Genomic DNA, 13980 nt, shown 5'->3' with positions numbered 1-13980 from the left:
TTAGGAAACTTTGCCTCTCTGGTTGATGTATGCTGGTCGGTGGCATGATATTATGTAACGTTTGACCAAAATGAAACTTCTCCACATCCTTCAGCCATCGTCTGTTGAGCACGATTTGAGAGAGTGCCTCATATGCTGCAGAACGAGACAGCATGCAGTCTTTGGCACTGCTCACCGCATCCAGTGGCTGATGTTGACATTTACCAAGGGCCCATTCATGTGCGCCACAGACATGGTGAAGGACCCCTCGCCACATACCCTAAAATTTGCCATCTGGCAAAAAAAAAATTAAAAATGATCCAGACAAACAACGGCTGCGTGACAACGCTGCCACAAAACACGTGAGTCGCAAGCTCGCAACTGTGTGGGCGTATCTCCGCAAAGTGGATGTTGAAAACTCAGCTCTGAGAAAACGTAGTCTGCAATACGAGTGCAAATGTAATGTAATAAAGTTCTGAACCTTTTGAACCTCAATTTTCAGAGTTTCAAAACTTTATTTCACACTTTTGCACACCAGTTTTCAGATCACCATTTACAGGTTTCAAACCCGAAAAATACAAACTACTACCCCGGGAGAACAAAAAAGTTTCCGTTTTGACACCGCGGCCCTTGTATTTCCCTTCCCCACATGCCTGGATTTCTGTTGTCGTCCCCACAACAGAACTCCTCTGTTTTTTACTGTAGATGCTGTGATATTGCATTTTCTAATCTCTTCAATTTTCTCAAATTCACAGTTGGACTAAGTATTCAATGCAGCAGTGATGGTAAATTTTATAAATTGAAAAGAAAAGTATTCAATCTGTACATCAGTGATAAAATCTGCATGTGTGCATCTGTGACAATCTCTGTGATGTTCAGTTCCCCCAGAAGCCACGACCACACTGTTCATGTTAGTTTGTTATTTGTCAACACACCGATTATGTCCTTGTAGTCATGCTCCATAGTTGTGTAGGTGCAATATTGGGCGGAGTGACCTATAGAAAAAAATCTGACATCACCTGATTAGTGAACACACAGAGAAATTCAATGACTAACCTGGGGAGTCCATCCTTCCATCAGCTGAAACAGAGAAAAGGGTATTTAATGTTATATGTGATACCATGTGCATTATCCAACCAGCTTGGTGCAAGGGAGTACGCAATATGCAGGTAATGCAACAGATAATGGTACTTATTACAATACAGTTCTCTACTTATCCAGAGCAACAACACTGTCCTTTGTTCGCAAGCGGTTAATGACCATAACGCTGTTGTGCTCCCAAAAGTGCGTTACAGCATCCATTCCCAAATTCATAAAGCGGAAAAGGAGGGCAACATTTGAGAAGTTACTGCCAGAAAGTTTGTATGTTTGTAGACAACATGAAGTCCTCTCTTTGTATTTCATACTTCAGGACTGGCTGGCTGTTCCACTTCCAGAGATTATGCCCATGTGTCCACAACTATAAATGAGAAGACAACACTTGGTGTGGTTAAATCCGTGCGCATGATCTTTTAACAACAACCAGCCATCGCATAGCTAACAATTTAAGGTATGTAGGTCTGAAGTTAACATTAATGCAAAGCATCAAATTAAACTGGAAAAAAAAATCTACTTTAAGTGATACAAGCTGCAACATTATCCAACGAAGGTTAAAATCAAGGATGATTGATTTTAACCTTCGTTTGATAACTATGACCTGTATGACAGAATCTTCATAGACAAGCTGCAACATTGCATCTACAGAATTTAACAGACTGAACGCTGGGCAAAAAATAATCTTGATTAACAGAAACATACTTTCTTACCCGAAAATCAGTTTTTGGGGATGTAAAATTCACAGTGTTGCTAACAGAAACATGCCGCTTCTCGTGTGAGCTTGAAAAGGAAATGGAGTCTACGAGATTGATGACATCGCCGCAGCTCTTTTGTGATTGGTCAAACTGAGAGTGTTACAGCTAACCCAGTGCTACAACACTCCCCTCTCTCCCCTACATATTATATGCGTCAGATGCCTGATTAAAACAAATACTGGACCTCAGATTCAGAAGGATTGCTGTGACACAGATTAATGTAATCACTGTACATCAACCCTTTGCTGACCTGGAGAATCAGTATTTTTTCTGAAATCCTTGACTTAAAACATAAAATGATTCTGATAAGGATTTAGTTCATCAGTAATTTGCAGTAATAGATCACTGACAAATGTATTTTTGCATCAGTGTGGGGCAAAGTAAATACCTCAAACAATTAACAGTCTGTAACAACGTGCCTGGCAGCTGTGTGGTGTTTTACCTTAAGACATAATAAAAAATAGATGTTCAGCTTACGCCCACTAGATAAATGCCCGATATACAATATAAAATACAATACAGTACATTTATTACAGGTAATATAATCAACTGCCGGCTGTCAGATATGTCTTTTTATAGTTTGAGTTCCACTTAAAAATGATCTTACATGTTGCTTTAGTGATCACATTTTACAGCTCTGGTGGTTACAAACATTATGCAAACAAAATTTAAGCTGGACATGGTGAACTAATGCCGGTAAATGTGTATTTTGGATGTGTGTTTTGTCTTTAGTTCCTGATTTGGTGAGAGATGGAAAGATATGTATCTTCTTCCTCAGTTCCTAGGAAGATCCGTCATCAACTGTATATAAGAGCTGGTGTTTCTCTGGTTCAGCAGCTCCAGACAGGACGACCGAAGCTACAGACGCTGAGAAGGAAGAAGAGAAGATCGTTCTGCAGCAGGTTTGCTCACAAACTGTCATTATATATTGACCTGACTGCCACTACAGGTGGTCTCTTCCCTAGAGAAGTATTACTAACATGTCCCTGTCTGTCTTTATTAAAGGTAATCATCATCTTCAACATCTGCATCATCTCCACCATGAAGACGCTGACTCTGTCTGCACTTCTTTGTGCCATGATGGCTCTGACCAGAGCTGCTGGTGAGTATTACTCCATATGTGAGTGAGTGTGAAAGAGAGACAGCTTATGTTTATGTGTCTATACACAGCAACAAGGGTAGATGAAGACATGAACTCACTAGTGGGTCAAAATGTCCTTCCAGCTCTTCCAGACGCAGAGGATGGACCTGGGACAGAGGGAACTGCTGTCCAAGGTGAGTGGATATTTGTAATGGTGCTCTCTTGTAATCACATATGAGACATGAGTATTACTGCATGTACAGAGAAAGAAATGTAAACAGCAGACAACTTAAATCAGTAACTATGTCAAACTGTGCATCTCTTCCAGACACAGAGGCTGGAAACTGGACCAACTCGTTCCCTCCAGGTCAGTGGGTACTTTATCAGAATTATACTAAAATACACTTTGTCATGATGTTCTCCTGTAAACAAACAGAAATACTGCATCTATCTACTATTATAGACTTATTATCCACTCTTGTTTGTTTTACTGCAGGAGAGAGTCGTGTTGTCAAGAGGTCCACATTATGTCCTTTTGGTTGGACTGCTTTCAAGGGTCGCTGTTTCCTCTACGTTCCACGAGTCATGAGTTGGGCTGTGGCTGAGGTAATCAGGATTATTTTTGTTCAGTGAAACTTCTACACTATGTTTATTCTGTTCACTACTTTCTACAATTTCTACTTAGTTAATTGCAGAGGTGCAGCCTACACAGTATACACACAGAGGTACAGACAGTAAAGGTGATGTTGCTATAGACTAAATGAAAAATGGTACAGATATTTATAGTAGTGTTAATGGTAACAGTTGTAATGTTAATGATTATAACAACAATAATAACAATAGGACTAGTAACAATAGTCGTTGCAGCAGAGGGTGCCGAGCAGGAACACAGGGGCAGCAGGTGACCCGCAACCACAGATCCAGACTCCACAGCTCCAGAGCCAGAAAACCTGCAGGAAGTGATAGGAGGAGAGAGGAGAGGGACGAGAAAGCACAAGACTACCAGAAAGGGGAGAAGTTGTGTTAGTAACATGCAATAATGGGTTGAGGTTGCATACAGAGGGAGAGAAAGTAGAGGAGAGAGGATCTCAGTGCATCATGGGAAATCCCCCGGCAGTCTAGGCCTATAGCAGCATAACTAAGGGATGGTTCAGGACTACCTGAGCCAGCCCTAACTATAAGCTTTATCAAAGAGGAAAGTCTTAAGCCTACTCTTAAATGTGGAGATGGTGTCTGCCTCCTGAACCCAAGTAGTAACGTTTCCATTCAGTGGAGCTAGATCTTTCAGGGGTAATGTGAACCTTCACACACTTTACGGTTTAAATTATTATTTTTAAGAAAAAGGTGCTTCAAGAGGGTAATAACAGCGTGTTCCAATGAACAATTGGCTGAAATTAAAACCTGTCAAATTAAACACCATTATGCAGGCTATCATAAAATTCAATCACATGGTTGAACTGTACATGCAGGTTGTGTGTGTCGATGTGTGTTTCTGTGCAGTCATAGTGAACATTTGCATATGTACTTTTCAGGTAAAAGCAAGAGGTTTTATTCCTTTCCAAATGCATCTAAAAATGTCTCAGCCAGTAATCCAGAATGCATTTTAACTATTCGCTTTGTTAAAATTTCACTCATGTTGGTTATCCAATTTCATGGTTCTTTCAGCACATTTGAAGTCTAAGCACCTAAAATGGTCTTCTATAAACTTAACAAGGAAAGGTTAGAAAAACACTGCGTCTGTAAACTAACACTCAGCATTCTGGGGAAGCGTGAATTACCCTGTGAGGAAGAGCAAACGCGAGCATGCTGGTGTCTGCTGCTGCTTTCTGAGTGTATGCGAGGTTTACCCCTGCCCCATTTACCATAGCAGAAGCCTATTAACCGCTTGGAAAGAGAATATATTTATCAGGGCCCCCTCCATTATTAATCAGTGCAGAGTTAAAAGTGAATATGTATCAGAGGAGCTGAATAAGGTTGAAACACGGTCTGGATTCTGAGGGTCTCACTGGGAGTATCAACAGTGCAGAGCCTTTTCAGCCCAAATCTGAGCAGAAAGAAATATGACTTTCATCTCCCCTGCTCCACGGTCTCTACGGTTACAAGGCCTGTAATTATACATAGATTTGGAGGAGGGGTGCAAGGGGTGGGTTATGTCCCAAAATGAATGCTTTGAAGGAGATGACACAGTTTTGAAAAAGTTGAAGCCGCATTGATATGCACAGCTTGCTATAGGAGTGTGATTCATGCCTTTCTGGCTGCACTCTCTCAATTTTATCATGGTCTGAGTGATTATGGGAGAGCACAGCCCTTCCCTGCAAGCTCTCTATTTACTCTATTTATTCTCTCTCTCTCTGCAGCCTGTGAGGTGGGTTTCTATAAGCCGGTGGCGGGCGATGGGCTGTGTGGTAAATGTCCTCAACACAGCCACTCAGAGACCAGAGCTGCCCTCTCCTGCCCCTGCGACTCCAACTACTATCGTGCGGCAGATGACCCACCAGCAGCTCCATGTTCCCGTAAGCACAAACACATGGTACACAAGATCACCTAATCCCACAGGAAAGAACGCCTCCAAGACATATACACACAATCGCACACACCCGCAACTACAGAATGATGTGCCAAACTTCTATACCTCAAAAATCCAATTTACTTTTTAGACCGTGATCAAAACTCTGAATGAACTCAAACCTCCGTCTTTCTTTTCTGCAGGCCCTCCATCTGCTCCAGTAAGTGTCATCTCCTCGGTCAATGGGACGTCTGTGAATTTAGAATGGGATCGCCCTCTGGATACCGGGGGTCGCAGTGACCTGCAGTACAGCGTGTTGTGTCAGAAATGCTCAGGGGAAGGATGGCCCTGTGAGGACTGTGCATCCTACCCGGGAGGCGTCGGTGGAGGGAAGGCAGGCGGAGGAGCAAGTATCGGGGCAGGAGGAGGAGGGATGGTGGAGCGTTCAGGCACTGCAGCAGTTCGATTTGTTCCTCGACAGACCGGGCTGACGGAGCCCTGGGTGACGGTGCTCAACCTGGTGGCTCACACCAACTACTCCTTCCGCATCCTGGCTATGAATGCAGTGACGCACATGAGCAATGAGCCATCACCTTATGCCTTGGTCAACATCACAACGAACCAGGCAGGTAGGGTTCGGAACACTGCCATACAATTTCTCAATATGAAGGCGTTGGTGCATATAGGCCATTTCCACTATGGAACCTGACAACCAGGCTTGGGGAGTAACAGATTACATGTAACGGCGTTACGTATTCAGGTTACAAAGAAAATGTAACTGTGTTCCTTTACAGTACAGAAAAAATAGACGTAATCAGATTACAGGTACATTCTGTAAAATCAGGGATTACACACAGGGATTACTTTAGGCAGAAAGTTTCCATGAAACAGGAAACGTAGTGCTATTTGCCTCTGTAGATGTTGTTTTTATATACAGTCTATGGTATATCTACGTGTTTCTGTAAAAACACAAAGCTAGGGAGGGATGTGTCGCAGACCTTGATTGGTGTTTACAGTAGCCAGTAGCGTCGAATGCATGTTTACGTGCAGACTCTGCACTCTGTGCTGAGTGATTCAGCTCTCAGTGAGTGAACACAGCAGCTGGACTGGGACCAGGCACCACCTCCAAGACTGACAGAGGCCATTTTGACCACTGGGAAAACAGTACCGAAGTGGTTTTCTTGTCGGGTTTGGCTCATGGCTACCCGGGGAACCGCTAGCAGCACGGCTAACCGACCGAGCTAACCAGCCACAGATACAGGCAGATAGGCTACAGTTAGCGGTTTAGCAAACAGTAGAACTATCCATCAAGAAGCTCTGTGTAAACCATCTCAGTACTGGATTCCCTGTTGCTGCTAAGTGGGGTTTGGTAGGCCGCTCGCCCGGCTACGGTTCCCAATCAGGCGATGCTCCCCTCTATCATTCCCTTTATTATTGTATGTTTCTAAATACACTGAGCAGACAATGCATTATTGATACTCTATTTGCTATTGAAGTAATCCAAAGTAACTAAAAGTAATCAGATTACATTACTTTTATACATCTCTACTTACTTTTATATATCTTTTTTACAGTATATAGTACCGGATTACATTTTTAAAGTAATCCTCCCATCTCTGCTGACAACTTGTTGCATGGAGTACACTCCTAGTTTAAAGCGGCAATTATCAATATTTAACAATGTATCAAATGACAATGTGAAACCATGTGACGACGTAAAAGGAGTCACTCGTAGTGATGAACCTACAGAGGATTAGCCCCTGATTCTTCGGCTTTACCTAGCTTTATAGTTTTTAGAGAAAAAGTTGTGTAACTACTGTAAAACCCATATAATGCTGTCAGTAGTGAGCTATTTTGTACACACCAAATGCTACATTGCTACATTTAATTTTCCCTCAGAAATGATTGCTGTGCATCAGACAGTAGGGATGATACTGACATTCAAAAGTCATTACCTGTAAACATGAAAGAAAGTCATTATCAGGGACAATTCCTGCTGTGGTGTATATCTGAAGCAGTGTCGACTTTTCAATGACATGTTCCTATAATATTCTGGTGGTTGTCTGCTAATCAGAAGGTCAGTGGTTCAATCCCGCTATTCCATCAGTGTGTGAATGTAAAGGCTCTTTATAAGTACAGTCCATTTACCTAGCAGGTTTTAAAGGTTCAGGTAACATGGAGTTCCAGGTTCCAAGTTGTTGGTTCCTGTAGTGAAAAGATGCCTAAAGACTTTAGACAGGACAATGGTTGAATAGTAGAGGATGTGTTCACTCGGCTGGGAATCTGGAATAGCGTATTATTCGTACTATGTAACTGTGATGTCCTGGGTTCAAATCTGACCTTGAATTACTCACTGTAAATTATCCAAAAGAAGAGAAATGGCACAGAAATGATCTTTTAAACAGTAAAAGATAGACTTTGCCCTTGGGCATGTTGATGGCTGACTTGCAGCCACATCATTTTGAGTTTGAATCCAGCCTTAGCCCTTCATCACACATCTTCCTCTTCTCCTCTTGCTGTCTTACTCTTACTGTCAAGTTTAGCAAAAGTGCCAAAATAACAATCTTTGAAAGAAAAGTGCTGTCTCAACGATATTTTGTGCTGAGAATGAAAAGCAGGTTGTGGCACACGCACTTTGTTTCCATAAGTACTAGTTGGAGTAGCTGCCACTGTCAGCAAACATTTATGTCCAACTCTGACACTTCTGTGCCCCATAATGACTGTAGAAACACAACAAATAATGCCAACTTTATCTGTATTTCATTTACTTTGATGTAGATAATGTTCCTCAAACATTAAATAAAGGAATAGATTGATTTGGGTCAGTTGGGTTGCTTCAGGGGTTTAGTGTTAAAGTTGACTCCCAAAGTGGCCTGCCATCAGGGTAGCACCACCCATAGTGACTGACTCATATAGAGTTTCCAGTAGACCTTAGAGTTGAATAGAAAAGATGTCATTGAGAAGAGCGAATAAAAATGAACATGTTGGACAGACAAGAGATCTTTGAGGTCATCATCCTACAGCAGGTGAACCGTACCAGCTTTAAATTAGCCCCATCTGTGACCTCAGCATTTCATACATAGCTCCATGATTCGTTCATATAGGTTGCTTCAGATTTATTTTCATGATCTCACAGAAGTCTGTGGCACTGACTTTGTTGACCTTGAGCTACACTTTTTTCGCCAATTAATTCCTCTTTTCATTTGTGATTTCACTGTATTTTCAGGTGTTTTCACATTGCTGTAGTCTATTTAATATTCAGACTAGAGTTCCACAGTGCACCAAGGTCTGCATGGAACAGGACTGAAGAGACTGTCCTGAGAAAAATGACAGTATTGACCATTTGTTCATCTACATGTCTAAAACAACATTTCATTTATTGACAAAGACCTCTTGTGGCCATGAAAATGATGTTATTTGGTGTCTCAAAAGCAAAGTCTAAAGTAGCGTGACGTTGTTATAGTGCTGCAGAAAGTATTAGTGTGGGTTGTTGGATCTACTCACACTGGAGACTGATCACCATACCTGCCGACAGCACTGACAAATGATATTGTCCTGCCAATTGAGGCTAGAGATCAGAAAAAGAACGTGGAATTTTATACTTCTTGTTGGAACTGAAACCACATGGCAATGTCATCTGCCAGAATGAACCCTTAGCAAAGTGTTTATAAAGTCTGCACTAACTGATGTTACTGTCAAAAAGTCACTTTACTGTACAATCAATCATGTCATCATCTGGTCTGAATGTATTTCCTGAAACGCAACAGTTCCTGCATCAACACGACTTCACTGCAGGGTAATCTCATTACTTTATTATATGTGGCAGTTACTGAGGAGCCACATCTTGAACTCACAAAGCAGTAATCTATCCTGTTTCTTGTGCAGCCCCCTCTGAAGTGTTAGCGATCCGCCAGGAGAACACCAGTCAGAACAGCGTGACTCTGCTGTGGCATGAACCCGACCAGCCCAACGGAGTCATCCTGGAGTACGACATCAAATACTATGAGAAGGTACGACATCAAATACTTATATAGGGTTGGGCGATGTGTACAAAATTGGACAATGTCTACAATGAAACATCGTGATGGACGATGCCATCGGGAGCGCGCACGCGCGCGGGGGGCAGCAGGCAGCGGGCGTCTTATGTGCATGTGTTCTCGCACAGACTTCACTCGGTAAAAAAAAATTGTAGACTATTAACTTACGATACAAGTCGCTTGGATATTTTATGCACGCAGCAGTGAACACACAGGGTGCAGATGTTGGTTTCAGTTGTTTGATAGGCTACGTCATTAACAAGCCCTCGTGCGGGTCATCTGCTGCCAACGGATCGCAGGTGGAAATATACGGAAAAAAGACGAGTTCTCAGTCTTTCAGATGACTGCTGATGGAGAAAATAGAGCAGACTGGAGGGGTAGAGAGAGAGAGAAGAGGCGGGGCAAGCCGGGGTGTTTACCTGAGGTGTGTGTGAGTGTGTCGGAGTGTGGGGGGAAGCGATTTCCAAGGCAGGTGCAAAGCATACTTAAAAACAATAATAAGATTTTTTTTGCTGGGGGGCAGGGGTTTTACAATCACAATGCCGCCAACGTCGTGATGTCTGTCAGCCCAACCCTAGTTGGACATCAAGATACTCCACTAACTGCTGCATCTGTATCACCTAAGAACTGCACGTAAAAGCAAAAACCCAAATACTGCAGTCATTTGTTTTAGGGTTGTGTCAACATATTCTTTTCTTCTACAGCTAACAAACTATTCAGGCAGTTTATGAAAGGAAAAAAAGTGACACAGTCCTAGCTATACCTGGAGAACACAAGCTTATTGTCTTCAAAGGGCTGCGACTAAGCTGAGTCAAGATATTGGGAATGCAGAGGAGTGGCGTTTGGATAGACTCTGGATAACTTAATCCAAGAAAAAGATCCTGCTGGCAGCTCAGCTAATTGAAAGGAAATGGGGTCGAGAGAGGGAGAGCAAGAAGGAGGATGAGACGGTGTGGATTCCAACTTAGCAAAAGTGACAGTGACAGCAAGCGGCTGGCAGGCGCATAAGCCTTGCAACAAGCTAATTGCTGTGTGTGAATGTGTACGTGCAAGAGTGTTTGGGTGAGGAAATGTATGTGTGTGTGATGATAGAAATCAGCTAATTGCAGAGGGAGCAGCCTGGGAACAGGCGGTCTCATAGCCAAACAAGCAGGATGGTGTGGGGAGTGCTGAAGGATTAGCTCGTCTCTTGCTCTGGTGTCTTAATCTGGCCTTGCTCAGGGGGCGAGACGCCTGTGGGGGATTTCAAGTGGACAAGTCAGCAATGTGCTCTCTTAAGGTTTCTATACTACTGTACTAAACAACAATGAGTCACAGCGAGGGTGGCGTCCGCTGCAGCAGCACACAGCTGAGGATGATAATGAAGACAAAAAAAGCCTCTTATTTCTGTACCTAGCACTTATTCATAATTAGGCTCTTATCCTTCTAAGGACACATGAATGATTTACTTATTCTGCTGTTTGGATGCACCTTGCACCTATTGTTGAACTCATTTTACCTCCACACTTAGGAAGTATCTCTGAATTAAGTTTGCAAAGATGCTGCACCATGCAGATAAAAATAAGGATAGCAATTACAATGATAATAAGGAACTTTGTTGTTAATCAAGACTTGAAAATGAACATGTTCCTTGAACTTTATTCCCTTTTTAATGACTATACACAGTGTTTCCCCTATATGCTGAATCATGACCGCCGCTAAAAAAATTTCCAACGATAATTTAACTATGCGCTACAAATGTTTTCACTCGCACACTGTGGGAGCACGGCAACACTCAATGCTTGGCTAGCTTCCTCTCCTCGTTCTGTACAAAACATCTATGTGACAGATGCGGTTATAACAGCGTAACTCCTGTTAGGAATCAGGAGGTGCGTAGCGAGTGTTTGATTGTCCAAGCAGCAGAAAGTGACGGTAAACATGAGCGGAGGAAAATATTCTGGCAGTAAATGTACGGTATCTGTTACAGTGTGTCTGCTTCTCAAGACCAAGAAAAGTCTGTTGTTTCCCCAACTGCTGAAAAAGTGAAGCCTGTTAGCGCTAAGTTAGCATCCCCCCTCCCCTTCAGACTGAGCTGAGCAGGAAAGGCGGTGTTTGTTCTTCCAGGTCACGACAGAATAAAGGGGTTTAACAAAGGATGTGGGGGCTAGCACTAGTTTACTGAAACTAGTGCAGCCAGGTGACTGGCTCACCACCGTCGACCTGAAGAATGCATACTTTAATGTTGAGGTGACTTCAAAACAGAACATTCTCTGCTTAGTTTTTCGGGGGATAGCCTACGAGTACAACAGGCTACCGGTCGGCTAGTAAATGTGTCGATGTAGTGTTTCAACGGCTGTGCAATCAGGGCATGAAGGTCATGAGCACAGTTGGTCCTACACCTCACCTCACCTCAAGGTTGGGATTTGCAATCAAAAAGAGCACCCCCCAGGCATGCCAAAAGGTGGAACATCTGTCAAACTTGATTCAACCAAGCTGCAGGTGTTCCTGTTGGAGCCCAGATGCATGGCCCGGCTGCGTGCAGTCAAAAGCTGCGACTGGGAGCGATGGTGACAGCACTGACTGTCATGCGAGTGCTGGGGCTGTTGGCTTCAGTTTATCCGTTACTGCACATGCATCGTATACAAAGATCACTTACATGCCAAGAAGCACAAGCACTGTCTGGTGATAGATCCCCCATCAGTGCAGGACGACCTACGTCATTGGGGGTCTCCACCTCATATATCATTAGGAACGCCTCTGGGTTGAATGACCTCAGATTCATCCCTGACAGGATAAAGGGCTACCTGCCTGGGGAGGGTGGTAGTTGTTGTGTGGCCCACAGGGGAAAACACATCAACCTGCTCAAACTTCAGGCAGTGTTTCTGGTCCTTCAATGCTTCAAACCCCTAGTTCAGGGGAAGCATATGTTGGTGAGGGCCGACAACCATATCACAGTGGCCTACATCACCTGGCAGGGTCGAGTCCAGTCCCCATCTCTGTTGAAGATGGAGGAGAACTTGTGGTTACGGGCCTCAGAGCACCTGTTCTTTCTGGAAGCTCTCCATGTGTCAAGAGGCAGCCCAGCCCTGGACCATTCCCTAAGTCTTGGGGGCTCTGTCACAGAAGGCGGGAGCAAAAGACTCGAGAGCAATTACCCATAGAGTCCAGTAGAGGGCTTTATCTGTATCTGTGCCTCTGATGAACAAGGGTTAAATCAGAATTTGTGAGAAGCAAAAGGTGACAGATAACTCAAACCTTGGATGAATTGAATCATAACTGTCTAAATGGTCATATTCCACTAGAGGGAAAAGTAATACATCACCCTAAATACGTTGGCAGACCTGTTTTTATTTCTTGCCTTGTTGTGTTTCAATAAATAGTGACGTTGAGGTCAGTTTATAATTATTCTTATGTAGCATTGCCACTACTGAAAGCTCTGATGGAGCTCAGGACTCATCCAGAGGATGGCTGCTTTATTCCACACGATTTTACTGTTAAACTTACCAGTCTGATGTGTAAAAAAACACAGAACATTAATTAATGTTAGACCCTGTCGCCATGTCAGGAAATTGAAATAACTGATAAAACCACAGCACCTCTCTCAATTTGGAGACACACATAATAATGTTGCTGTTGTGTGATGAGAGTCATTAATTAATAACTGAAAGGAAAGGCGCATAAATTGTAGAAATACTTGGGGGTAATGCCTATTCCAAAGAAAACATCAGTATTGATGTTTCTGCAAAACTCCAGATTACATTCAATGACGTGTCGAAGACGTGAAGCTTATTGGTAAGTTAAAACCCGCCTTTATCACATTAAAACAATCATTTTTTATTAAAGAGTGGCTTTGTGCTTTCCTCTTATTTGGCATGACATTTGTTGTAATGTTGTCTTACACCAAAAGTGTGAGTTGGCATCGCTGTATACTACTGATGAGGCAGAGCTAAACTCTAGCCGATAAGCCCCTATTGCCAAATCAAGCAACTTCATCCTAGGATGCAGAAATCACATAAAAATTCAATAAAGCAGTCCTGCTCATTGATCTGTAACATTACCCAAAGTGACCTAATACAAACGGAGATATTAAATTGGCGGCTCAGTGAAACAGCAAAATCCCTGACAGTTGACAAATTTAAATCATCTTCCCACCCAACCCCAAACATTTTGGTACAGTGCATTAATACATGGCTTCTCAATTTGAAGCGGCTACAATTGATATTTATATCCGCAGCTCCCCTCGATTTTATAGAGCGGTATAGTGAATTTATCAGTTGTTAATCTGTCCAGCCCACACATTTACTGTTTTGGTTCACTCTCACCGCTCTCGTAGTGTTGCTTTCGGCAGCAGCAGGCGGCTGTTTTCATAGAAAAGCCCTAAAAACTCACTGTACATTACACAGACAGACAGACTGACACAGTTAGAGACTAGCTGGTGATCATGGTGAAGCATTTAGCAGATAAAGAGACAAATATTTCCCTCATGAGTTGGCACATCACATTACATTACATTACATTGACCTGGTGGACAGAGACATGACTCCATGA

General features: G+C 42.9%; 1 protein-coding gene and 1 long non-coding RNA gene across 5 annotated transcripts in view; both read left to right on the top strand.

Annotated features, from left to right (window-relative positions):
- Positions 1–13980, top strand: part of epha8 (eph receptor A8) — a 127433-nt gene that overhangs the window by 91913 nt on the left and 21540 nt on the right. For all 4 annotated transcript variants that reach the window (XM_046075936.1, XM_046075935.1, XM_046075934.1 and 1 more), the window contains exons 6-8: positions 5268–5423; positions 5620–6045; positions 9302–9426. In XM_046075936.1, the coding sequence (XP_045931892.1) occupies positions 5268–5423; positions 5620–6045; positions 9302–9426 (707 nt within the window). The remainder of the gene's footprint in view (positions 1–5267; positions 5424–5619; positions 6046–9301; positions 9427–13980) is intronic.
- On the top strand, positions 2601–3109 carry LOC123987236. The gene is made up of 3 exons (XR_006829069.1): positions 2601–2731; positions 2835–2931; positions 3054–3109. It is a non-coding gene; the product is annotated as an uncharacterized LOC123987236 (long non-coding RNA).

Source organism: Micropterus dolomieu, linkage group LG18 (genome assembly GCF_021292245.1).
Source record: "Micropterus dolomieu isolate WLL.071019.BEF.003 ecotype Adirondacks linkage group LG18, ASM2129224v1, whole genome shotgun sequence".
NCBI classification, from domain to species: domain Eukaryota; kingdom Metazoa; phylum Chordata; class Actinopteri; order Centrarchiformes; family Centrarchidae; genus Micropterus; species Micropterus dolomieu.
This window is presented reverse-complemented; position numbering and strand designations above follow the sequence as displayed.